General features: G+C 59.3%; 1 protein-coding gene across 3 annotated transcripts in view; it reads left to right on the top strand.

Moving 5' to 3' along the window:
* The first annotated feature begins 212 nt into the window (after window positions 1–212).
* KCNH2 (potassium voltage-gated channel subfamily H member 2) overlaps window positions 213–24,158 on the top strand; it is a 36,192-nt gene continuing 12,246 nt past the window's right edge. Inside the window, exons 1-5 of one of the 3 annotated variants that reach the window (XM_069588714.1) lie at window positions 213–635; window positions 3,450–3,680; window positions 20,668–20,832; window positions 22,545–23,012; window positions 23,610–23,821. In XM_069588714.1, coding sequence (XP_069444815.1) covers window positions 560–635; window positions 3,450–3,680; window positions 20,668–20,832; window positions 22,545–23,012; window positions 23,610–23,821 — 1,152 coding nt within the window. In that variant the 5' untranslated portion in view covers window positions 213–559. Of the gene's footprint in view, window positions 636–3,449; window positions 3,681–18,473; window positions 18,551–20,667; window positions 20,833–22,544; window positions 23,013–23,609; window positions 23,822–24,158 lie in introns of those variants that run through there. The other 2 variants (XR_011256785.1, XM_069588715.1) reach the window with 2 other exon arrangements.

Raw genomic sequence — 24,158 nt, 5'->3', positions numbered from 1 at the left:
GGGCTCCGAGGCTGAGCGAGGGGCTGGGGTGGGGGGGAGCCCTCGGCCCAGTTCAGCCAATGGGAAGGGCGGGCGCGCGGGGTGTGTGGGGGGAGAGGGCGGCGCTGCGGGCGCGCGGCGGGCGGGAGGGGGGCCGGGAGGCGGGGGCCGGAGCCCGAGGGGCGCGCGCCGCGTTAACCCTTCCGCGGCCGGGCCGAGCCGCAGGCGCAGCCCGAGCCGCGGGCGCCGGAGCGGCTGTCGGCGCGGCGGGCGGGAGCTGGGAGCCCGGCGCGCTCGGGCGGGCGGAGCGCAGCGCGGGGACGCGGCAGAGCGGGGCCCGCGGCTCCGGCTGGGGCCGGCAGACAGGTGTGCGGGCGGCCGGAGCTCAGGCCGGGCCCGCGGTCCAGAGCCGGCTCCGAGCGGAGGGACCCCGCGCCCGCAACCCAGTCCGGGCCGCGCCCGTGCTCTGCCTGGCCGCGGGGTGCGGGGACCACGGCCGGGCCGGGCCACCCGAAGCCTGTGTTGGGCCGGGCCGGGCCGGGGTGGGTGGGGGCCCGCCCGGCCCGCCCATGGGCTCAGGATGCCGGTGCGGAGGGGCCACGTCGCGCCGCAGAACACCTTTCTGGACACCATCATCCGCAAATTTGAGGGCCAGAGTGAGTGGGGGAGGGGGCCGGCGGGGAGGGGGCTCTGGGGGCGGGCCGAGATTTCCGGAGAGTCAATGGGGGGGGCGTGCCCGGGCCGTGTGCGGCCGGCAAGTGAGTCTGTGGTGGCTGGTGACCCCCAAGGCCCTGACCGGGGGTCGCAGGGGCCGGGCTTGGTGCTGGGGGGCCGTGGGCTTGGGGCCAAGGGGCCTGGGGTTGGGGCGCGCAGCAGGAGGCTCAGGTTAGACTGCGATCCATCGATGGGGGGAGTGTGAGTGTGACACCCTGAGTGTGCAGGGAAGGGAGATAGGATGGGAGTGTGCAGGTATCTAACTCCGGGGGCCTGGGTGTGAATGGGGCTGTGTGGACTGAGAACACGAGAATGTACCTGGCCGGAACTGTGGGACCCTAAGATCACTGTGCTCGTGCAGGTCCTGATGGTTTCTGGAGATTGGAAGCCAAGCATATAGGGTCAGCGCCTTATGTGGTCTTGGGAGTGTGTGTGTGTGTGTGTGTGTGTGTGAGACCCATGAGTTCGACCCTGCATGGGCAATGGGGAGGTGTCTGACAGGCTGTGAGCTCTGGGCCTTGGAGGTGACAGGGAGCCAGGGCCCAGGCTAGGTTTTTGCAGGTCTAAGTAGGCTCTGTGTTGCAACGACCCCGTGTTGCTGTTTTTTTCTGTCCTGAGCCCCTTGGTGGGGACTACAGCAGCCCTAATACCGGCTGGTAGGAGAGGTTTTCAGAAGTGTCCCAGTCTAGGTGAACGTTCTGCGTGTGGGTGTTTGCACCCTCCTGGCATGTGTGTGTCTGTCCCCAAGGCTGCATGTGCCATGGTGGGTGTGACTGCCAAGGGCCCTGGGAGCGGGTGACATTCCTTGCCTATGACCCTGTGAGCACAGGACGACGTGTGCTTGTAACCGAGGTGGGGGAAGGGAGGGGTCAGTTCGATGGGCAGCATTGTCTGAAGCAGAGGAACAAGATGATCCTTAGGGGGAGGAGACTGCCGTGGTGGAGGGCCCTGAGTCCAGGTCTTCCCTTCCCACAGGCTCGGGGTGCTTGGGAAGCAGCTGGGCTGGGAGCTGGGGGCCTGCCTTCCGGTCCTACCTCTGCCACTGACTGCTATGTGACCTTGAGCTATTCTCTTCCACATCTGGGAAGTAGGGGGGGTCTGCCAAAGGGGCCTTTCGGGGCCTTTCTGTCTCAATGGTTCTAGGAGCTCAGTGAAGCGGGGGGGGGTAGGGACTGCCTTCGAAGAAACTGGCTCTTCTCTCCAGGCCTGGGAGTGGGGGCCAGGTGGTTTTCCGTCTCCGAAGCTGGTGCATGTGGGGCTGGTACCTAGGACTGCCTCGGGCTTAGGTGGAGATGGAGGCTCAGGGGTCATTTCCTGTGAGAGGGCGCCCTGCCTTCTAGGGTTGAGGACTGCCTGGGAATTTTTTTGGGGGGGGCCTGGGGAACTGACCTAAAGATGACCCGAATTCAAAAAGTAACTTCCTGGACGTCTGAGGGCAAGGGAGGGGAAGAAGGCAGGCTGAGGCCAGCTCTTGATGCAGCAGCGGAGCCTTGCCCATGGGATCGCCCAGGGCTGCAGCCTGAGGGCTGTGCCCACTGGCAAGGGAGGGGGCAGGGTTCCCACTGCTACTGAAAGCCCCAGCATTAAAGGCTAAACTGGCCGGAAACTTCTGTGTTTATAAAAAGCTCTTATCCTCAGAGCATCTTTCCTGGCACAAGCTGGGGCCGCTGCCTGCCTGCTGCTCACCCACCAGCCTGGCTCTTGGGGCAGGTGTGGAGGAAATGAGCCCAGTCTAGCGGCAACGGGTCCACTGGGGCAGTCACCTTGATGGGACCAAAGTGAGGAAAGCCTCGCATCCCTGGTGGGAAAGCCCCTTTCCGGGGTCTGTCTGCTTACATGCTGGCCGAACCTGGGCTCTGGGTGTTTTCAGGGTTTGGAGCTGCAGGTCCCTTTCCTTGCTCCCTGTGACCTTGGGCCTCTGCCCATGACCCTCCGCTGATTCTTCACCTTCTGCCAGAGCTAGGTTCAAAAGCTGGCCCTAGCTTTTACAGGCTGCAAGATGAGGGCATGAACTTCTTTGGAGTCTCTGTTTCTTCACCTACAAGACGAGGATAATGATGGGGTTGTCAAGAGTATTAAATGAGAGAAGGGATCTGAGGTGCTCACGTGGTACTACCTCCCTCCTCTTCGTCATCTTTTTCCGTGCGCCCACTCCCCAGTCCCTGACTGCCCTTGGAGTGGGTGCAGAAGTCCCGGGAAGTGCTGACCTGGCAGGGGCCGCTGATACTCGGAGAAGTGATTTCCTAGGGATCCCTGGGATAGGGAGTGCCTAGGGAGTGCCACCCCCCCACTCTAGAGAGCCGGGGTCAGGAAGAGAAGCCAGAACCAGTGCAAAAGGGAAGGCTGGCCGCCATCTCTGGCCCTTCCCAGGCTCCGTCTCCAGGCTCAGTGTTTATCCCTGCGCCGCGGCTGCTGACACGCGTTGCCGACACCCGCCCAGACTGGCCTCGGCCCCGGGCGCGCGGAGGGGGCGGCGGGCTGCTGGCAGTCTGCCCGGGGAAGCCACGCAGCCAGCCCGCGGGCCAGGCGGCTGGGGGAAGGGGGCGCGCCGCCGGGACGGGGCCGGCCGAGGCACCTGTGTCGGGGCACAGCTGCGTTCGTCCCCTGTTGGGGACCCCAGGCCCCGCTGTGCTTCCTGGGGCGGGGAGTCTCGGGGCTGGCAACTGTGTGTGGCAAGAGAACGCGGGCAAGGGCTGGGGACCCCGGGGGGCAGGGGTCCCTGCTCACGTGCCCGCTTATCCCCGCCCCCCTCCCAGGCCGCAAGTTCATCATCGCCAACGCTCGGGTGGAGAACTGCGCTGTCATCTACTGCAACGACGGCTTCTGCGAGCTGTGCGGCTACTCGCGGGCCGAGGTGATGCAGCGGCCGTGCACCTGCGACTTCCTGCACGGGCCGCGCACGCAGCGCCGGGCCGCCGCGCAGATAGCGCAGGCCCTGCTGGGCGCCGAGGAGCGCAAAGTGGAGATCGCCTTCTACCGGAAAGATGGTAGGTGCGGCCTGGGGCGGGGCGGGGCCGCGCGGCGGGGCGGGGCCACGGCGGGGGCGGGGCTGGAAGGCCGTGGGGGCGGGGCCGCGGGTGAGGGGCGGCCAGAGATTGGCCGGAGTCCCGGCCGTTGACCCCAGCCCGGGGCCTGGGGGTGGGCGTGACCCCAGCCGGGTCCTGTGCGGTGCGCCAGGTGGGAGGCGCCGGCTGCAGGGCGGTCTGGATCTCTTGGCCTCAAGCACTATGTTGGGATTGTTTTATGGGGTGGCCAGGGTGCTGCTTGGCTGTGGTCTGGCGCCTCTGGTTCCTTCCTCCCTGGGCAGATGTGGGCGCGTTGAGCTGGGTGGGTTGGAGTTTGACAGCGCGGCCCTGGGATGGCAATATGCGTGCCCGGACGGAGGTAATGAAAGTCCAGGCTGGTGGGTGGGTGCTGACCTCCGGCCACAGGCTTCCAGCCACCCTAGTCCCTGCCAGGTGACTGGTCTGGGCGTTGTCCTCGAGGCGAGGCAGGGAAGGGCTGCAGGACTCTGGTTGGCTCTCAGCCGCCCCTTTCCTGTCCCCGTCTCTTCCCCGCTTCACCTGGGCGGGAGGTGTGTGCCTCTCCCCACAACCTCAGTTCCCTTTGTCTCATCTTTTGAGCGCCCCGCCCTGCACCCCTTCCTGCGCCAGGTGTCTCTGCTCAGCCACCGCCTCCCCGCCCAGCTGCTCTGGGTTTCCGGAGAGCGGATAAACAGAGCCCTGGGCCGGACTGCTCCCACACCCGCTCCTGCCCTGGCCGGGTGCAGCCCTGTTCAGGGAGGCCAGTGCAGCAAGGCTTTGGGGGACTGCAGGTAGCAGGGGGCTGGGGAGGGGCTCCAGATGGTGCCACTGGGCGGCCCACAGTGCTGCTGCCCTGTGTGTATGTGACCAGCACTTACTGAACCCCTGGGAGCCGGATGAAGCAAGGTCTGGAGATGGGGCAAGGTACCAGACCAGAGGTTCCTACCCACAGCCTGCTTACCCGCTGTGGACAGCACTCTCTGTCGCCCCGCCCCCGGGGGCAGTCAGTAGCCCCTGGCCTTTGCTCAGGGTTCACTAAGACTGCCCTGCACAGGCTTAGATCCCCAGATGGTCTTGCTTTCACAAGCGTGCCTAGCTGTGAGATCCCTGGACAGAATCAGAGCGGCATATGGTCATGGGGACCTGTGGAAGAGGGTTTGCTCACAGCACAATGGGCATGCTGGCTGGGAGGCAAGAGCTGGGAAGATTAGATGCAGACTCTGAAGGTAGGGCCTTCCTTCCGACTCTTCACTCAAATCTCCCCAGAACCTTAATCAGAGCAGGTGAGCAGATCTGCTTTTTTATCTATCTGCCTGGTGATCTAGTACTAGCTAATGTCAATGGATGCTCTCTATGCACCCGGCCCTGGGCTGACTGTTTCACTTGCCCTCTCTTGTGGAATCTTCATAAGGCTGGGAAGTAGATGCTAGTTTTTCTCCACTTTGTGGGATAAGGAAACTGAAGTTTAGGGAAATTAGGAGACTTCCCTTAAACAAAGAATCTGATTGCAATGCAGGAGACCCAAGTTTGAGTACTGGATGGGGAAGAGACCCTGGAGAAGCAAATGGCAATCCACTCCAGTTTTCTTGCCTGGAGAATCCCATGGACAGAGGAGCCTGGCGGGCTCCAGTCCATGGGGTCAGAAGAGTGGGACACGACTGAGCGACTAAACCACCACCACCAAGAAACTTGCCTAGAGCATGCAGAGCTGGGAGTGGAACCTGTCTGGCCTGTCAGAGCCCTGTCCACTCTGCTCTGCTGTCGTATGTTGAAAAGGATACACAGTAGTTACAGGGGTATTGATATATACTGCCTGTTATGGCATGCACTCTTTTATTTGGAAAGTGTGCAAGCCACTAGTGTCATGTAAAGAATGTGAATATCTAAGTCCTGGGTTCAGGACTCACACCAGAAATTCTGCGATATGGACCAAGCTGGTTATTGCCTCGGGCCTGTTTCTACTTCTGGGACTGCTTGCCTGCTGGGCCCCTCGGTGGCACCCCGAGTGCCTCTGTCTTCGCCGTAGTGTGTGAGGAGCTGGCCCTCCGTCCCTCCTGCCCCAGGCTGGCTCCATTGGGAGAGGATGGCCCTGGGGACCCCTTCTGCTGAGGTGCTATCATGGAATCTGGGTGAACTTGCGGATCACTTAATCCAGCCCACTCAAGTTACAGATGGAAAAACTGTAGAAGCAGAGGTCAAGTTACCCGAGAGTCAAAGGAGACAGTGGGGCTGGAACAGGCCTCCCACCCAAGTTCAAGTTAGTTCCCCACCTCAGTTATTTCCCTATTCCAACTGGGGCTGTGACCCAGAAGGTTTTATGCCAGCGCTCCCTGCCTGCCTGCCCCCTTCTCTGCTCTCATTAGTTTCCATGGGGATCAGGTGTCTCCTAGTGGCCAACAGTCTGGCCTGGGCCCTCCGGTCACGTGGGCCCCTGCCTGTCCTGGCACTTGGGGCCCAGGGTGCAGACAGGTCGCCTCTGCCGCCCCTCCCTGTCCCTTTGCTCAGCCCCTTGGGCAGATCTCTGTGCCTGAGCTGGGCCGCGTGTGTGTGTTGTTCGTGAGCTCACAGCCTGGTGCATGGGCAGAGGAGGAGAGGCCAGTGCTGTCTCTCGTTTCTGTTCAGGCCTTTCTCAGGGTCTCTGCCCAGGCCGTCCAGGGCAGAGTGGGTCCCTGGGCTCCAGCCCCAGGGAGGTGGGTGGCTGGGAAGTGGGGTGGGTAGCTGGAAAGGGGGGCAGGGCCTCCTGCTGGCAGGCGCCCCTGTGGACAGCTGTGCTGTGTCGGTGCCTCGAGCCCAGCTCTGTGTAGCATCAAGGCCCTGAGCCAGACAGCCCCATTATTTAGCTGCTGGGACTGCTGGGAGGTGGGGAGGCCCGACTAGGGTGGGGGAGCAACACGGGGTGCCGGGGGTGTTCTGGCTCTGTGTCCATGCCCCTTCACGGCAGGCTGGCGATTGAGGTGGAACTGGGGCAGGGCCCAGCAGCGTGGGGCAGGCAGGTGGCCGGCATCCACACCCTGGGCTCGGGGTGCTACCTGGGCAGGGAGCGATGCTGGGGCATACCTGCTTTCCAGGCCACCCTGGAGGGCGGCGGCCCCTTCCAGCACAGCCCCTCCTCTGTCCCCTGAGCTCTTTGTTTCTGCCTCTCCGTCTCTGCCGCCTGCCGGCCCTGTCCCCGTGGTCTTCATCTCCTTCTCCCCGCAGCTGTTTCTCTTTCTCTCCTCCCTTCGGCACCCCGGAGCCTCCCTCCTTGCCTGTGTCCCTCTGCCCTGGTGGCCTCCGCCTCTCAGCGCTCCAAGTTCTCTGTCCGTCCTGGCCTGGTCTCCGTGTCCCCGTGTCCCCGGGAGCCTGTGCGTGGGTGGGGATGGGGGTGTCTCTAGAGAAGAGTCTGTCGGCTTCTTCACTCCAGCTGCAGGCTGGTTGTCATGGTAACAGGGTCAGAGGGCCCCCACTGCAACAGCTGAGCTGTGGGCTGGGGGAGGGGTGGGGATCAGAAGGCCAGCATGCTCCCCAGGGTCCCCAGAGCCTGTGGCGAGCCAGAACCCCAGAGTTGGCCCCATGCCTACTGGTCTGCGGTCCCCAGACTCACACTTCAGCTCCTCAGGTACTTGTGCAGGCATTCCTAGCTCCAGTGACACTTCTTTTGGGCCTCCTGTGACTGGCCACGTGGTGGTGGTTTAGTCGCTACGTCATGTCCAACTGCTGCGACCCCGTGGACTGTAGCCTGACAGGCTCCTCTGTCCATGGGATTCTCCTAGGCAAGAACACTGGAGTGGGTTGCCAAGCCCTCCTCCAGGGGATCTTCCTGATCCAGGGATCGAACCCATGTCTCTTGCACTGCAGGTGGATTCTTTATCCCTGAGCCACCTGGGAAGCCGTATTCCGGGCTATTTCACCATCTCCTCCCTGGTCCCTGAAGGCCGGCCGACTCCTCACTTGACACACCTCCTTCTCCATCATGGCCCCGAGCTCAGACACCCGCTCCCTGCCACCCCGTCCTCTCCAAGCTGTGATCCTCAGGTCCCCAGACCCCCCTCACTCAGGGTAGTTGGTGAGGGAGCCCTCGTTAGGCTGAGTCTGGCAGGCAGGTCAGATGGAGGCTGGTGCCCAGGTGTGTGTTCTGTGTCCTTGAGATGGAGCAGACCAGGCTGAACCCAAGAGGAGTGAGCTTAGACAGACAGCCCTCTTCTTGGGGGGCTGGGGAAGCCACTGGGGGCCCCCCTCCACCTTGGGCGTTCTGATCAGGGCCTGGGTCAGGCTGGAGTTGGGCAGGCGAGGCCCTCGCACGGTGGTGGCTGGGAGCTGGGTACGGGGCAGGGTTGGCTGCATCAGAGCCCAGCAGCGCTTTCCCTCCATGGCTCCAGATAGGGATCATTCTGGAGCCGGAGCAGGGTGCCCTGGCCTGCGTGGGGGGGCTTCGTGTCCCAACCCCACCCTGGGGGCCAGGCGGGCCTGCCTCCACCGAGGATGTGGGCCACTCCTGGCCTCTTCTGGGGTCTGGAGAGTGTTGGGAGGGCGGCTCCTCCGTGTTGTGTCTGCTGGAGCCCCCGAGAGGAGCTATGTAAATATTTGTGCAGAGCGCGGTCTGGGATGGGAGCAGAGTTTGACGGTGGCCTTGGGCTCTGGGGAGGGGGAGCCATGGGCAGCAGGAGGGCCAGCCGGGGGGCGTGAGACAGGGTGAGCCTCTTTCTCTTCTTTGCCTGGAGGTGGCTTCCAGGGAGGTAGGGCTTCAAAGAGCCTGAGATGGTCCTTTCACAGTTAAACATCCTCCTGAGGGGGCTTGGAAGGCCTCCCTCTGAGATCCACTCGCCTGGGTGGAGAGCAAGCCTTTCTCTTTATAAAGACGTTCTCTCGCGTCACCCCTGCCCTGTAAGCGGGGAGGAGTGTGGACTCGGCTTACCTTCAGTGTGAAAGACTTTCACTGACACTTTCCCCCTGATGTGGGGGGAGGCGCCCATGGGGTCAGGGCCGGAAGAGGGGACGCAGAGAGATACCTGGCATGAGTGATGAGTATGGGGGAGGCTTGGGGTGAACCACTGTCCCCCTAAGACTGTATTCTTGTATTTAAGGGCTTCCTTGGTGGTGCAGAGGTTAAAGCGTCTGCCTGCAATGTTGGAGACCTGGGTTTGATCCCTGGGTCGGGAAGATCCCCTGGAGAAGGAAATGGCAACCCACTCCAGTATTCTTGCCTGGAGAATCCCATGGATGGAGGAGCTTGGTGGGCTACAGTCCACGAATCGCAAAGAGTCGGACATGACTGAGCGACTTCACTTTCATTGTCCCCCTAAAGCCCCTTCCTGTCCCTAGCCCAGGGCCCATAAAGAGCTCCATGCTGTGACCCGTGGTTGGCCTCAATCAGGCTCCTCTCCGAATTTGGTCATGTGGGTACTGAACTAGAAGCACCTTGAGGGCCAGGCGGTGTCATCTTCTCCTTAACCCCCATCTCCCCGGCTCACAGTTCTCAGTGAGGCTGCCGTGTCCGACTCCCTGACTCTAGACTGTAAGCTCCGGGAGGGCAGACGTGGCCTCTTCTGTGCTCCATTGTGACTGTGTGTCTGCTGCACAGGGGGAGCTGAGTTCCTGCTCGCTGAACAAATGACTGATCGAATGACTCTGGCTGAGTTGTAGGCGAGCTGGGTGACCTTGGACAAATCACTTCCCATCTCTGGGCTGCGGTGGCTCCCTCTGTGAAGAGCCTTAGAGTAACAGAATGCTGAGGCTGGGAGGGATCTTTTAAGTAACAGAATGGGGCGGCTATCAGAGCCAGAGGAAGGTGGGCTAGGGAGACGTGGCCCGAGGTGGCCACCGAGAGCAGCGAGTCCCCCGGTCCTGCCATGCGGGGGAGGGGGGGGCATTGTGGGGGAACAGGGATGGCATCTGGGGGTTCTCAGTCTCCCCAGAGATGGACCCAGGAGGCCTGAGTGGGGGAGCTGAGCTGGGGCAGGGGGCAGTGTCGCGGGCGCCCTCGCCGTTGTGACTGCACTTGCTGTTTGCAAGCTGGGACGCAGGCTGCGGGCAGGTGGTCCTTAGTGGGGTCCTCCCCAGGTGCCAGACTCACTCAGAAAGGCTAAGGGGAATCAAGCAGCTGGCAGGGGCCTGAGTGGGAACTCCAGCCATTTTCTTCTTTCCACTCGAGTCCTGCCCTGCACAGAACCCCACCGCCCACTCTGGGCCATCCAGGCCCTGGCACTGGGTCCCCGCCCCAGTCTTGGCCTAGGAGAATCAGGTTCCCCAAGCTTAACCTCTGTGGCCCCTTCTGATGTGAAGGCTGTTGGTTTGCCCCCAGTATGCTCCTCACCACACCCTGTGCACAGACCCTCTTGTGCCCCATGGCTGCCTCCTCCCGCCCACCCTGACCCTGCCAGGCACCCAGCCTCGGCTGCCCTGTCCTCCCTGAGCCCCATCCACCTGTCCCTGTACCTGCCCCCTCCCAGGGCCTCCCTGCTCCAGGATCTATCTCTCAGACTCTTCTCTCTTCCCAGCGCTGAGACACCACCCACATCCCCAGCCGCCACCTTCAGGAAGCCCTCACTGACTGCACCCCTCCATCCCCTGCTTCTGACCAGAGTCCACTCCCACCTCACTTCCAGATGGCCATTTGGGGCCACAATAGGCCCAGAGCCCCTGGAAATTTGGGTTAATAGAAAAAAATGCAGATTCCCGACCAGGGATCAAACCTGTGTCCCCCTGCATTGGGAGGTGGATTCGTAACCGCTGGACTGCCAGGGAAGTCCTTCTCTCTCTCTTCTCGTGGCGTTTTCCTCTTTTCCGCTTTTCTCAGTCCCCAGCCCCATTACCGCTCCCTTAGGCAGCCATTCAAATGTACTTCCTGTGAATGTGTTGCTCGCATATGTTCTTGCAGAGTGTGTGTTTTGTCTGGCTGCCTATAGGTTTAATTTATGTAAATGATATGTGCTGTGTATTGTATTCCGGTGTTCACTTTTGCTGCCCGGGAGTCCGCCTCTGAGTCCAGCCAGCTTGCTGCTTGACACTGAGTCTAGGGCTCCGTGTTCTCTGGTGTGCTCCCCCCTCCTTTTACCTGTCCCCAAGTCCTCACGCGTGGCCCCTTTTGGACTCATGTGAGGACATCTTTGGGATTTATCCCCAAGAGTGAGTGGCGTTGCTGGATCACAGGATATGTGGACACTTAATTCAACCCAGCACTGTCAGGCTGTGTGTGAGCAGGGCTACAGCTAACACCACCCTCCTCAACAGAGCATAGAATTCCCCTGCATCTCTGATACACTTGGCATTAGCCACCTTGCTAATTTCTATAAGGGTAATAGGTGAAAGTGATATCTTACCACTTTAATTTGCATTTCTTTGATTTCATGTGAGTCCCGAATCCCGAGCATCTTGTAAGTGACCGTTCTGCTTTCTTTCCCGTGAATTGCCTGCTCATATCCTGGGCTCATGTTTCCATGAAACTGCTCTCTTTTGTTCTTGTTGATTTGTGAGAGTTGCTTATGGATTCTGGAAATACAAATGCATACAGTTAAATATTCAATGTGTATTCTGTATGTTAATCCCCGTTGACTCAAGATATTGCAAATATCTGCTCTCATTCAGTCATCTGTCAGCTTTATCCCACAAAGATACTTAAGTTTGATGCAAGCAAATTCACAGATCTTTTTAGCTTTCTTTATGCTTTTGAAGTTTTGTTTAACAAACCCTTCACTGTCCTGAGGCTGCAAAGATCTACATCTTCTTCTCTTCACTTAAAGACTCAGTCGAGTCTTTAATCCATCCTGAGCCTACCTCTGTCTGTGGTGTCAAATAGGGATCAAGTTGTATTTTTTTTCCGTGTGCTGAGCCAATTTTCCCAACACATCAGTAAACAGCCTATTCTTTTCTGTTGATTTGTGGGGCCACTGTTATCACTAGTTAATTCCCCATATATCTATGGGTCTGTCTTTGAGCTCTCCTGTTTTGTTTCAAGTATTTGTTTGTTCATGCATCAAAACCCCATTAAAAGTATGGCAGTTAGTATGTCTTGGTATCTGGAAAGGCAAATCTTCCCTCCTTGTTCTTCTTTCTTAGAAAATGTTACTTATTTAGTTTTGGCTGCACTGGGTCTTTGTTGCTGTGTGTTGGCTTTCTCTAGTTGAGGAGCACAAGCTTCTCATTGCAGTGGCTTCTCTTGGTGCAGGGCACAGTCGTTGTAGCACACAGGCTTAGTTGCCCCGCAGCATGTAGAATCTTCCCAGACCAGGGATTGAACTCATGTCCCCTGCATTGGCAGGCGGATGCTTTGCCACTGGACCACCAGGGAAATCCCCTCCTTGTTCTTTTGAAAGGTTGACACACATATTTGAGGACCTATCTTCTCCTTTACAAACTCTAGAGAAAGTTTATCAAGTTCCTGGGAAGAAAAATGCCACTAGAATCTTGACTGGAATTAGATTGGTTTTATAGGTTAATTTGGGGGAGACTTGACATCTTTAGAATATCTGTCCCTTCTGAGAGTCCGGAGTGACTCCATTTATCAGATTATTTCTGCATCCTTTATTAGTTTAAAGCTTTTTTTTTTCTTCCCTGTAGAGATCTTGTGTGTTCTTGGTCACTTCCTAGACACTTCAGATTTTGTTGCTATTATAAAAGAGATCTTATCTTTGACTACTTATTCTAACGGGCTTCCCAGGTGGCGCTAGTGGTAAAGAACCTGCCTGCCAATGCAGGAGACATAAGAGACGCAGGTCTGATGCCTGGATCGGGAAGATTCCCCTGGTGGAGGACATGGCAACCCACTCCAGTATTCTTGCCTGGAGAATCCCATGGCCAGAGGAGCTTTGCAGGCTCTAGTCTATAGGGCCACATGGAGTCGGACACGACTGAAGCACCTTAGCACACACATGTTCTGATAGCTTTATGCTGGTGGAGAGAAATGCTGTATGTTCCATGGACTGATCTTGTATTTGGCAGCCTCCCTGGATGAGCTCTCTTATTAGTTCTAATTGCTTATCTGTTGATTTTATTGGTCCTTTAGGGAGATGATCCTATCTGAATAATGCTGCTTCTCTCTGTTTATGTCTGGGTCATTGCCATATGTGTTGATGCGGGGATGTTCCAGCTGCCTTTTCAGCACGCTTTCACATGCACATGTATTTGTCTGTTGCAGTCCTGGGAGGTGGGCGAGTCAGGGAAGGGGTGCAAGTCGCCATTTAATGACTGAGAAGCCAGCCCTTCCCTGATTGGGTGACCTTTGGGACAGGCCCTCTAGGGTATGTCAGGAGCCTAGGTGGGAGAGCTATTCTAGAAGCTTGCTGAGCCTTGGATGGGGGCAGAAACCCCAGCTGTCCTAGTGGGCCTTGATTCTGTGTGCTCTTGCTTCCTGTGGCCCGCTGGGCTGGTGGGGGTCTGAGGCTCAGAGATACCCCGACCCCCGTGCCCAGATTTCTGGGCTGTCAGCCTCTGTGTTCTGTGCTCACTGTTCACCAGACTGAATAGAACAGCACTTCAGCAGAAACTGTTTAAAGTGTTAGTTGAACCCAGGTCTCTCGCATTTTATGCAGATTCTTTACCCTTTGAGCCACCAGGGAAGCCCTGCACTTCAGCAGAAGATGCCACCTAAATCCCTGTTGTTGTTCAGTCACTCAGGTGTGTCCAGCTCTTTGTGACCCCATGGACTGCAGCATGCCAGGCTTCCCTGTCTTTTAGTCATCTCCTGGAGTTTGCTCGAACTCATGTCCGTCGAGTCAGTGATGCCATCCAAGCATCTCATCCTCTGTCATCCCCTTCTCCTCCTGCCTTCAATCTTTCCCAGCATCAGGGTCTTTTCCAATTAGTCAGTTCTTCCTATCAGAATCCCTAGGGGGGAAAATGATTCCTAGGGGATTCTGACTGCTGTCCAGACTCAGGGTGGGTTTGAAACGAGCAGATCCTGTTGGAAAGGACAGTCAGTGCCCCTGGATCTGAAAGGGAGCTGAAAGGGTGAGGGAGACAGCCCTGTCCCCACCTGCTGTCAGTGTGGGTCCCTGCCCTGAGCCCAGGATCAACTGGACATCTGCTTACCCAGTACTTCCCTTGTAGCTAATCCAGCCCTGGCTTCAGGGCTGTGGCTCTGGCAGAGGGAGAAAGCTCCGCTCCCCAAGAAGCCAGGGTACAGTTACCTCCTACATTAGAGATGTATTGAGTTGGCCAGATGGAAAAGAATGAACTTTTTGGCCAGCCCAATAGTTTTAGACAAACCTAGACAGCATATTAAAAAGCGGAGACATTACTTTGCTAACAAAGGTCCGTCTAGTCAAAGCTGTGGTTTTTCCAGTAGTCATGTATGGATGTGAGAGTTGGACCATAAAGAAAGCTGAGCATCGAAGAATTGATGCTTTTGAACTGTGGTGTTGGAGAAGACTCTTGAGAGTCCCTTGGACTGTAAGGAGATCTAACTAGTCTATCTTAAAGGAAATCAGTCCTGAAAATTCATTGGAAGGACTGATGCTGAAGCTGAAACTCCAATACTTTGGCCACCTGATGGGAAGAACTGACTCATTGGAAAAGACCCTGATGCTGGGAAAGACTGAAAGCTGGAGGAGAAGGGGATGACAGAGGATGAAATGGTTGGATGGCATCACAGACTCGATGGACATGAGTTTGAGTAAGCTCCAGGAGTTGGTGATGGACAGCGAAGCCTGGCGAGCTGCAGTCCACGGGGTCACAAAGAGTCAGACACGACTGAGGGACTGAGCTGAACTCAATCATTTTAGATGAGCTTTCAGTGAGAAACATCCCTGTGGACCGGATGGAGCCGTCAAGAAAGCTCTGGTAGAGGGCGTCCTCTGGGCACCTAGAGAGAGGGAGGCAAGGTGTGGCTGTGAGGAGTGGGAGGGTCTGTGAAGCTGGGGTCCACTGGAGGGGGCTCTGAGGCCAGCCGGCCGGGGACTCGGCCAGTCTCAGTGTCTGGGGATGGGAGGCCCAGCTGGGAGTGCAGCTGAGGGTGCAACCCGGTTGGGGACAGGGGATTCTGAAGGGCTGAGGAGGGCCAGGCTCCAGGAAGCCGGAGGAGGGAGGTTAAGTGCAGAGGCTTCAGGGAGGAGGGGCATGGGATGCGCCTGTAAAGTGAAGCTTTCCCGGATAAACATGGCCTGGTTTCACCTTCCCGGGCCTTGCTGCGGCACAGGGCAGGGCTGTGACTCCCAGTTTACAGACACGTCCCCAGGGCTTTTCTAGAAAGAGCTCTCCTCGTGAGGCCATCACAGCCGCCCTGGGGAACAGTAGCACAGACAGGCCACATGCAGTGGGTTTGGGCGGGGTCTGGATGCCAGGTAGAGGCCTCCCGAGGCCCTGCATCAGGCCCTGAAGATCCCTGGGAAGGTGTTAGGCCGGCGGGCTTAGTGGAGCATCTGTTTGGAGATGGTCCTTGCATGTGAGCTGAGGTCTGGACTGTGCTCCCCACGCCTGGCCTCTGCAGCGAGTTTCCCTGGTGGTGGTGGTGGGAGGGGTCTGTTCCACTCAGCTCCTGGAATCAGGGGATTGGCTACCCGCCTCTCTCCCTCACACACTGACACACGCACGCACGCACACACTCATTCACTGGCTGGCCTCTCAGGCTACCCCGCTCTGTCCCCTGGGCCTGCAGTGTGCCTGGCCTTCCCTGGGCCCCCACTGCCCAAGAGAGGGATGTTGGCGACACGGTGGCCCCCGGCCAGGAGCGGCTCCCCACGGCATCTTCCTGTCGCCGCCACCAGGCTAAATATAACCTGACACTGCGCAGCCCTGGGCCGCCGTCGGAGACAGCCTCTGCTGGGGGCGGACAGGCTGACTGCAGCCCCAGCCTCCTGCCCTCGGTGTGACTTTGGGCCCAACTCCTCCCGCCCCAGCGAGTTAGGCTGGTGACCGGGCGAGGACGGCTGCCTCCCCAAGGCCTCCCTCCCCGTGAGGACCCGGCCCCCGGCCTCGTTGCCGCTCCGGATGCTTCCACAGGCCATCTGTCATCTCATCCGGCACCCGGGGCCGGAGTCACTTGTCCCTGCAGTACCCAGAGGAAATCTGAAGCTCAGAGAGGTGGCTGACCTGGCCACAGTCACACAGCAATGGTCTGGTACCCTGAGGATGGGGGCAGATCAGCTCGGCTCAGCTCCCTAGGACTCCTCTCTCTGTCAACTCATCCTGGACCCTGAACCGGGAGTTCCGTTGACTCCTCGACCCAGGGAGGGTGGGGGCCCGGCCTGCCTTGTTCATGTGCGTGTGAATATTTTAGGGAGATGAAAAGCCACCTTTCAGGGGGATGAAGGAGCTGTGATGATACCTAGTTTGCAGATGAGCCACAAGCTTCGGGGGAGCCTGTCCAAAGACACTCAGGTCACCTGCTGCCCTCCCCTTCCCCCTCCTCCCCCTGCCCCCCAGCGGCTGCTGCCCTGAGAGATAAGGCCTGTCCCTGTAAAAGCCAAGGGCAGCTCCTGCCTGGGGCCCAGTTGGCAGTGCCTAGAGGTGGGCAGTTGGGTTTGGGACTGTGAGTGGGGCCCCTAGATGGGCTGGGAGGCAGGGCAGTGATGATCCCCAGGTACACTGTTGGGCACGGGCGGACACCAGGTGGAAGCAAGCCAGCATTGCGTTCTGATGAAGACAGTGCCCTTCCCCAGGGGCAGGAGGAGCTGTACCGGCTGCACCTGGAAGGGGGAGAGGCCTGGTCCCCCGGGGCCCTCCCGCTGCTCCCCTCCCTTCTCCCACCCTCAGTGGCCTGCAGTGAGCCGTGTGACCTCTGAGCCCTTATGATCCAAGGCTCAGAGGAGCCTGTCCTTTCGTGGTGTCAGTCCTGACTGCCTCTCCTTTTCTGGTCATCACAGCTGGGTGCCACAGCTTGGGCTGGGGGTTCCGGGGGCGTGAGTCAGGCGTTCTTTGGCATCAGCCACGTGAGCCAGGTTGGCCCTCTCCCTCTCCTCCTTCTCCATTTATACAGACCTCCCTGGGGACTTCCCTGCCGGTTTTCAGCACTTCTCTACAGGGGGCAAGGATTCTATCCCTTGGTTAAGACTCCACACTTCCCCGGCGGAGGGGTTGTGGGGGGATGGGGGGTAGGGGGAGTCGTCGAGGATTCTGTCCTTGGTCGGGGAGCTAAGATTCTCCCATGCTGCACCCGGTGGTCCAAAACAGACAGACAGACAAACAGGACCTTCTTGGGTTCTGCTTCACAGTGCCCCGTCATCCATCCCTCCAGACCGTGACATGGGGCAATGGGGCATGGTCCTTGCCCCGTGTTGCAGACGAGCTCTTTGGGCTGGGGGCTGGGGTGGGCAGGGGACTTGGCCAGAGTCCTTCTAGTGCAGTGAGCAAAGGCCGATGAACTCCGTACCGTGTGCCCCCCAACCCTGACCTTTGCGTCCGGGAGCCCCACAGCCGTTCGGTGGGCCGGGCAGGAACCTCTCCATCCTCTCCCACCTATTCTGTCCTGCGCCAGCGCTCCGGGCCCCCGCGGCCTCGGGAGTGCGGGCCGCGCCTGCCACACAGCGGCCCCCGGCGGAAGTACAGCCTCACCCGGCTCTGGGCCGAAATCCGCCTCGGCTCCCTCCCCGGAGCTGCTCGGCGGGGCCGGGGCGAGGCGGAGGGAGGAGGGGCGCAGAGTGATGAGCAGGGTCTGGAGTACCGGGGAGCGGGGCTTGCGGAGGGCAAGGCGCGGCTCCGTAGGGCGGTGCGCCAGCGCAGGCCTCCCTGGGGGCGAGCGGGACGCCGAATCTCCGTGTCTCTTCTCTGCTGAGCTGTGTGAAGGTCACGGCCCCACCGCCCCGCAGGCGGCGATTTGCCCTCTCCGCCGATGCCCAGTTATGGCGGTCCCTGTGTCCCACCCCTCGCCTGCTGACTTTCAGCTGCCCGCAGGGATCCCCCACCCACCATCATTTCAGCCAGTGATGGGATGGGGTCCTCTGGCAGTTCTGGTTCAAGAGCCGGGTATGTGTGTGTGTGACATGGCAGCCCACAGAAGGCCCAGCCAGCCAGGCAGGGTGGTGGGAGGCAGAGCCTCTCGAAGCCCTGGCCCACCTGGGCCACCTGCTTTCCTTCCTTCCATTATGTCCTGTCACAGACAGCGGCTACAGCCTCTCCATGCTGCCCCTCTACCTCGTCTCCCCCCTACAGGCCATCAGGCAGGGTTCCAGTTCACATTTTTGGAATAACAGGGCTTTTATAGGGTTATTTGAAAGGGAAAAATTCCTTGAATATCGACAAAGGAGAGGACCAAGGGGGCTCCGAGTGTGTCTGTGTGTCCAGGAGCCGGGGGTCGGCCTGTGTTGTAAGGGGGGCTTATGTCTGGACTTTCTGACGTCCTTGGGCTCTCAGGGTCTAGGGATGTCTGGGTCCTGGGCTGTCTGGGCTGCGCAGTGCAGTTCTGGCCTCTCTGGCTGAGAATCTGCAACTGAAGTGGGCACGGGGAGTTGAGGCCTCAGGTTCAGAATCCTGAGCTGGTGTCCTGGGGGCAGGATTCCCCAGGCCACCCAGAAGGTTGGGTTCATCCAGGGTCCAGGCTCTGGACTTATCTTAGGTAAGTTTCCCAGGGTAGAATGAGGATCCAGGGCCTGGACCACTGAACTCCCAAGGCGTGGGTGTTGCAGGGGGGTCTCCAGGGCTAAGGGTTTCCTGGTCTCTGGCCTCTCCTTAGTCCTTGTGAGGGCCAGTCCCTGCTCAGGCCGCTGCTGGCCATCACCATATTAGGGCATAAACTCCAGGCGGGCTGTCTGGGTGCCAAACGGTCTCCAGCTGGGCCCAGCCTCCTGCAGCTCCCAACACCACGGCCGAGCTTCAGCCGGGCCATGTCAGAGGCCGGAGGTCAGAGGACAGGAGCGGCTACTGGAGGGGAGACCCGGACAGAGCCTCCCAGGTCAGGTCTTGCGCGCTGAGCCATGAGGGCCTGGGTGAGTGGAAGGGCTGTGGGGCGGGGCGGAGAATTCCTGGCCAGCCCCTCCCCTGGCCCAGCCCCCCTCATCTCAGTGCTTTCCCGTTTCCCTTGGTTTCAGAGGATCTCTGTCCGAGATTAATCCCATAGCTGTTAGAATTGCTGCTCTGCTGCCTCTCTTAGCCCTGTCCCCAGCAGATCTTCCTTGAGCTCGGCCAGCCTCTCCGTTTGTGCTGGGACTTGTCGGGTTCTTGGTGAAGCTTCGGCAGTACTCCCCAGGGCTAGCCCCCCCAGGCCTTTTTAGCCACCAGCCCCTCCAGGTTGTTGGCCTTGACTCAGTTCACCCCAGCCATGGCCCCTCCAGAGTCCAGTCCCCATCCTTGACCCCTCCCCTACCATCAGCACCGCCCCATCACTAAGCCCTCTGGCCAGCACCTGCTCCCTGGTGCATTGTTCTGGCTGCTAGACCCGTCAGAGGGGACACAGACATTGGCAAGTTAGGCGCCTGCAGTTCATAGGACACAGATGAGCACCAGGAAAGAAGTCTCTGCCCTGGAAGAGTATGCTTGGTCCCCATTGGGTCCCTGGAGAAGGAAAGGGATGTTAATGCACCTTCTTGTTGCAACAGCAAGGGCTTCCTACAGGGGGCGATTCTGAGCTGGGCCTTAGGCAGAGCCTGAAAATCCACAGGGTCTCTTTCAGAACTAAGTAGAGAGGGGGATGAGTGGGCTAGGTGCTGGTCAGGGCACAGGCATATTGGGTACATTTGGCCTAGTGAACTGACATCACCTGGAATAGGGGCCCTGGTGGCCAGAGAGAGGTTGGGAGGGGAAAAAAAAAAGTCAAGAAGAGAGAAAAAGACAGATGTCCCTCACCAGAGTCAGAGATGAAAGCCTAGAAACAGTGCTTCTCGACTCTGTGGAATTTCTACTGTGTTACAGACCAGTTCTTGTTGTTCAGTCACTCATCTGCGTCCCACTCTTTGCGACCCCATGGACTGTGGCACACCAGGCTTCCCTGTCCTTCACCGTCTCCCAGAGTTTGCTCAAACTCATGTCCACTGAGTCAGTGATACCATCCAACCATCTCATCCTCTGTTGTCCCCTTCTCCTCCCACCTTCAATCTTTCCCAACATCAGGGTCTTTTCCAATGAGCCAGATCTTCGCATCAGGTGGTCAAAGGATTGGAGCACTGGCTTCAGCATCAGTCCTTCCAATGAGTATTCAGGACTGATATCCTTTAGGATGGACTGGTTTGATCTTGTTGCAGTCCAAGGGACTCTTGAGTCCTCCAACACCACAGCATCGATTCTTCGGCGCTCAGACTTCTTTACAGACCAGTACTGGTGTGGAATGCAAAAACCATATGCTTGGCTATTGTGGCAATGTCAAATTGCTGTAAAGCTTTTGAAACTCTAGCTCTCAACTTCTGAACTTCTTGTGGGCAACACACCATCTGGGGACTGAGAAAGAGGAGCAAAAACAGAACAAGGGGCCAGGGTGTCAGCTGTTTCCTGGTGCCTGTAGTGTTCAGTGCACGCCAGGGACTACACTAAGCGCCTGGCATGTGTTGACTTACTGGTCACAACTCATGAGGAGAGAATGGTCGTCGTTCCCATTTTCGAGATGAGGAAAATGAGGTACAAATGGGGTAAACATGGAAGAAAAGGCATCTGTGACTAGGCAGCAGAGCTGGGATCTGGACCCTGAGATCCTGGGCTTAAAGTCTGGGCGTCCCTTCTGGGCTGCACCGTCTTGCCTGAGGAAGAGCAGAGATACAGCGTGAGAGGAGAGGGGAAGCAATGCAGGAAGAAAATAAGGAGCAGAAGGCAGTGCCAGGAGAAGGCACACGGGGAGAGAGGCCAGGAGCGGCATGGCTGGAGGAGAGAGAGGAGGGGAGAGCTCTGGAAGGGGAAAGCTAGCGTGGTCCATCAGGGAGGCGGCTCTGGCTGCCACGTGGCGGGAGTAGGAGGGGTGGGGCAGGAGCCGCTGGCGAGACGAGGGGGCAACACTGGGCTCGGGAGCCGTGGGGGCGTCAGCAGTGGACAGGCCCCTTCAGGTTCCAGAGTCGGGTGGGGTGGGGTGGGGGGGTGTCCGGCCCGCCCGGAGCACAGGGCCCGTGTCCTCACTTTGCAGGGAGCTGCTTCCTGTGCCTGGTGGACGTGGTGCCCGTGAAGAACGAGGATGGGGCCGTCATCATGTTCATTCTCAACTTTGAGGTGGTGATGGAGAAGGACCTGGTGGGGTCGCCGGCCCGGGACACCAACCACCGTGCCCCTCCCACCAGCTGGCTGACCCCTGGTAAGTGCAGCGGTGCTGTCTGGCTGGTGCGGGAATATATGGTTTCCCTCTCCTCGGGTCATGAGGCTACCCAAGGCCAAGGCCCTGCAGGCAGGGATTCGGAGGCGGGTTCAGGGGGACACCTTTCAGAGATGGGGAATGAACATGAAGGATATGGCCAGTCCCATGTGGCTCAGCGTGGACAGATGGTGTGGAGTGACCGAGTCCAGACTCCCCTTTCCTTGGGGGGCAGGATCACGACTGGCTTCACAGTCTTACTGGCTTGGGTTCCCCCTCCAGCAGCCCCCTGGGAGTGGTCCTCTCTCCAGCCCCAGGGATGGGGGGTGGTCCCCCTTCCTGGCTGGCCCTGGTCACTCCAGGGGAGCTCCCGCTGCTCATGAGAAGGCCCCATCTACCTCATGGACTTAGCTCTGGGGTGTTTCTGCCACTGGTCCTAGTTCTGGACTGGCCGCTTCCCGGATACTTGAGAACGTGAAGGGACTGCTTCCCAGGGCTGGAGACAGGGAGGCCTCACCTCATCCTCCTGTGACTCAAAGGCTCAGACACCGCCCCCCCCCCCCCCATTCCCTTCTGTGGCCTCTTTGAATTTTAAATATTCCCTCAGAGTCATGGCAAAAGAAACCACTTCTGGTTTCTCAAGCTCTAAAACAGCAGCCTCAGTAAAGCTGGCCTGACCTGTCCTGTGGGCACCACCCGCAAGGTGGTGGGGCACAGCAGGGACCTGTGGCATCACTCCTCTCAGATGCAGGCCCTGCCAGCTCCTGTGTTGAGTTCAGTTCAGTCGCTCAGTCACGTCCGACTCTTTACAACCCCATGGACTGCAACATGTCAGGCCTCCCCGTCCATCACCAACTCCCGGAGTTTACTCAAACTCATGTCCATTGAGTCAGTGATGCCATCCAACCATCTCATCCTCTGTCGTCCCCTTCTCCTCCAGCTTTCAATCTTTCCCAGCATCAGGGTCTTTTCCAATGAGTCAGTTCTTCCCATCAGGTGGCCAAAGTGTTGGAGTTTCAGCTACAGCATCAGTCCTCTCAATGAATATTCAGGACTGATCTCCTTTAGGATGGACTGGTTGGATCTCCTTGCAGTCCAAGGGATTCTCAAGAGTCTTCTCCAACACCACAGTTCAAAAGCATCAAAAAGCATCAAAAGCTCCTGTGTGACCTCCCACAAATGACATGACTCACTGTTGCCTGAATTTCTTCCAGTTTAAAAAGTGAAGATACTGACACCCATTGGGCGCAGTTGGGAGCGTCACAGGTGGTTTGCTGGAGACCCCCCTCATGGGGGATGTGAGGCTCAAAAGACAGTGGTTTATTATTATTGGAGTCTTAGATAAGATTGTGTTCTAGGCCAGTGGTCTCCAACCTTTGTGGCGTGAGGGACGGGTTTCCACCGACCAAGGGTTGGAGGGGGGAGATGGTTTCCAGATAATTCAAGCCCATTACATTTCTTCTGTACTTGATTTGTGATATTGTTACATCAGCTCCACCTCCGGGCCTCAGGCATTAGATTCCAAGGTTGGGGGCCCCTCTTCTAGACTTCTTTGGAGACTTGAGTCCTGTGTAGCAGGGGTGGGGGTGGAGGGGTGCCCTCCGGCTATCTGGGCCTCCACTTTCCCTCTTCCTCGATCCCCTTGGTGACTGGGGCTCCAGCTCCTGGGCCTTGACCCCTCCCGGTCTGCTGGAGCCTCTGCCTCCCACCCATAGGCCGCGCCAAGACCTTCCGATTGAAGCTGCCCGCGCTGCTGGCCTTGACTGCCCGGGATTCGTCGGTGCGGCCGGGTAGCGCAGGCGGTGCGGGCGCCCCGGGGGCCGTGGTGGTGGACGTGGACTTGACGCCCGCGGCCCCCAGCAGCGAGTCCCTGGCCCTGGACGAGGTGACGGCCATGGACAACCACGTGGCGGGGAGGGCGGCGGAGGAGCGGCGTGCACTGGTGGGTCCCGGCTCGGGCTCGCCGCCGCCGCCGCCGCCTCCGCCCGCCTGCGCGCCAGGCCAGCACCCGTCGCCCCGGGCGCACAGCCTCAACCCTGATGCCTCAGGCTCCAGCTGCAGCCTGGCCCGGACGCGCTCCCGAGAGAGCTGCGCCAGCGTGCGCCGGGCCTCCTCGGCCGACGACATCGAGGCCATGCGCACCGGTGCGCTGCCCCCGCCACCGCCGCGCCATGCCAGCACCGGTGAGGGTCGCCCCCCTACCCCACCCCCTATAGGAACTGCCCCACCGCCGGGTCCCCACCCGCAGGACCTCAGCTTCCTCCCTCTCCGCCCTGTCCTGTGTGCCTGGGAGATGGAAATCCTATTAAGCACTTATTTAATCCCATTAAGTAGCCTTTTACTCCATTAAACCGTACATTCATCCCTGTTGCATTCTTCCACTCTGGGAGCCGGTGTGGGCTGGGAGCTGGCACTCCCAGGCCTGCCTGCAGCTGGGATGCCCACAGGGGAGTCGGAAGGGCTGGGGAGGCCTCAGGGGCCCTGCCACACCACCTGGGCCTGGGGCAGGCTCCCAGTGCCTGTTGAACAGACCCCAGTGAAGGCTTTTGCTCCTTCCTCCTCTTCTAGCGCCTCAGGGGCTTCCATAAAGTGGGGAGGGGTCCTGGCCTCACTTGTTTCTCAGGGACACTGCTCCCCCCGTCTCCTGAGCTGGCCTGTCTCACTGGACCCCATGGCCTGGCTCCTGCCCGGCCGGTCTCCACCCCAGCTCCGAGTCGTCGACCTGACAGCCTTTGCCCCTGCTTGCCTGCCTCCCTGACTGCCTCTCCCCTCCACCCCAGGGGCCATGCACCCCCTGCGCAGCGGCCTGCTCAACTCCACCTCTGATTCAGACCTCGTGCGCTACCGCACCATCAGCAAGATCCCCCAGATCACCCTCAACTTCGTGGATCTCAAGGGTGACCCCTTCCTGGCTTCGCCCACCAGCGACAGGGAGATCATAGCCCCTAAGATAAAGGAGCGGACCCACAACGTCACCGAGAAGGTCACCCAGGTAGGCGTGCCTGGCCCCCCACTCACCTGGGAGGAGCTTGGAGGGGGTGGAGAGGTGCAGTCAGTGAGGGCTTCCTGAAGGTGGTGGCTGGGGGTGGGGGTGGTGTTTCAGCGCTGGGATGAGAGAAGAGTCTGAGAGCTCCTGGAGAAAGGGAGCCTGGAGCGGGGAGGCCCTGGGAGGGGGCAGGTACAGGGGACAGGTGGATGGGGCTTGGGGAGGACAGGGCAGTTGAGGCTGGGCACCTGGCAGGGTCAGGGTGGGTGGGAAGAGGCAGCCATGGGGCATAAGGGGGTCTGTGCACAGGGTGTGGTGAGGAGGACACTGGGGGTAAGCCTAC

The sequence above is a fragment of the Ovis canadensis genome, chromosome 4 (assembly GCF_042477335.2).
Source record: "Ovis canadensis isolate MfBH-ARS-UI-01 breed Bighorn chromosome 4, ARS-UI_OviCan_v2, whole genome shotgun sequence".
In the NCBI taxonomy this organism is placed as follows: domain Eukaryota; kingdom Metazoa; phylum Chordata; class Mammalia; order Artiodactyla; family Bovidae; genus Ovis; species Ovis canadensis.
This window is presented reverse-complemented; position numbering and strand designations above follow the sequence as displayed.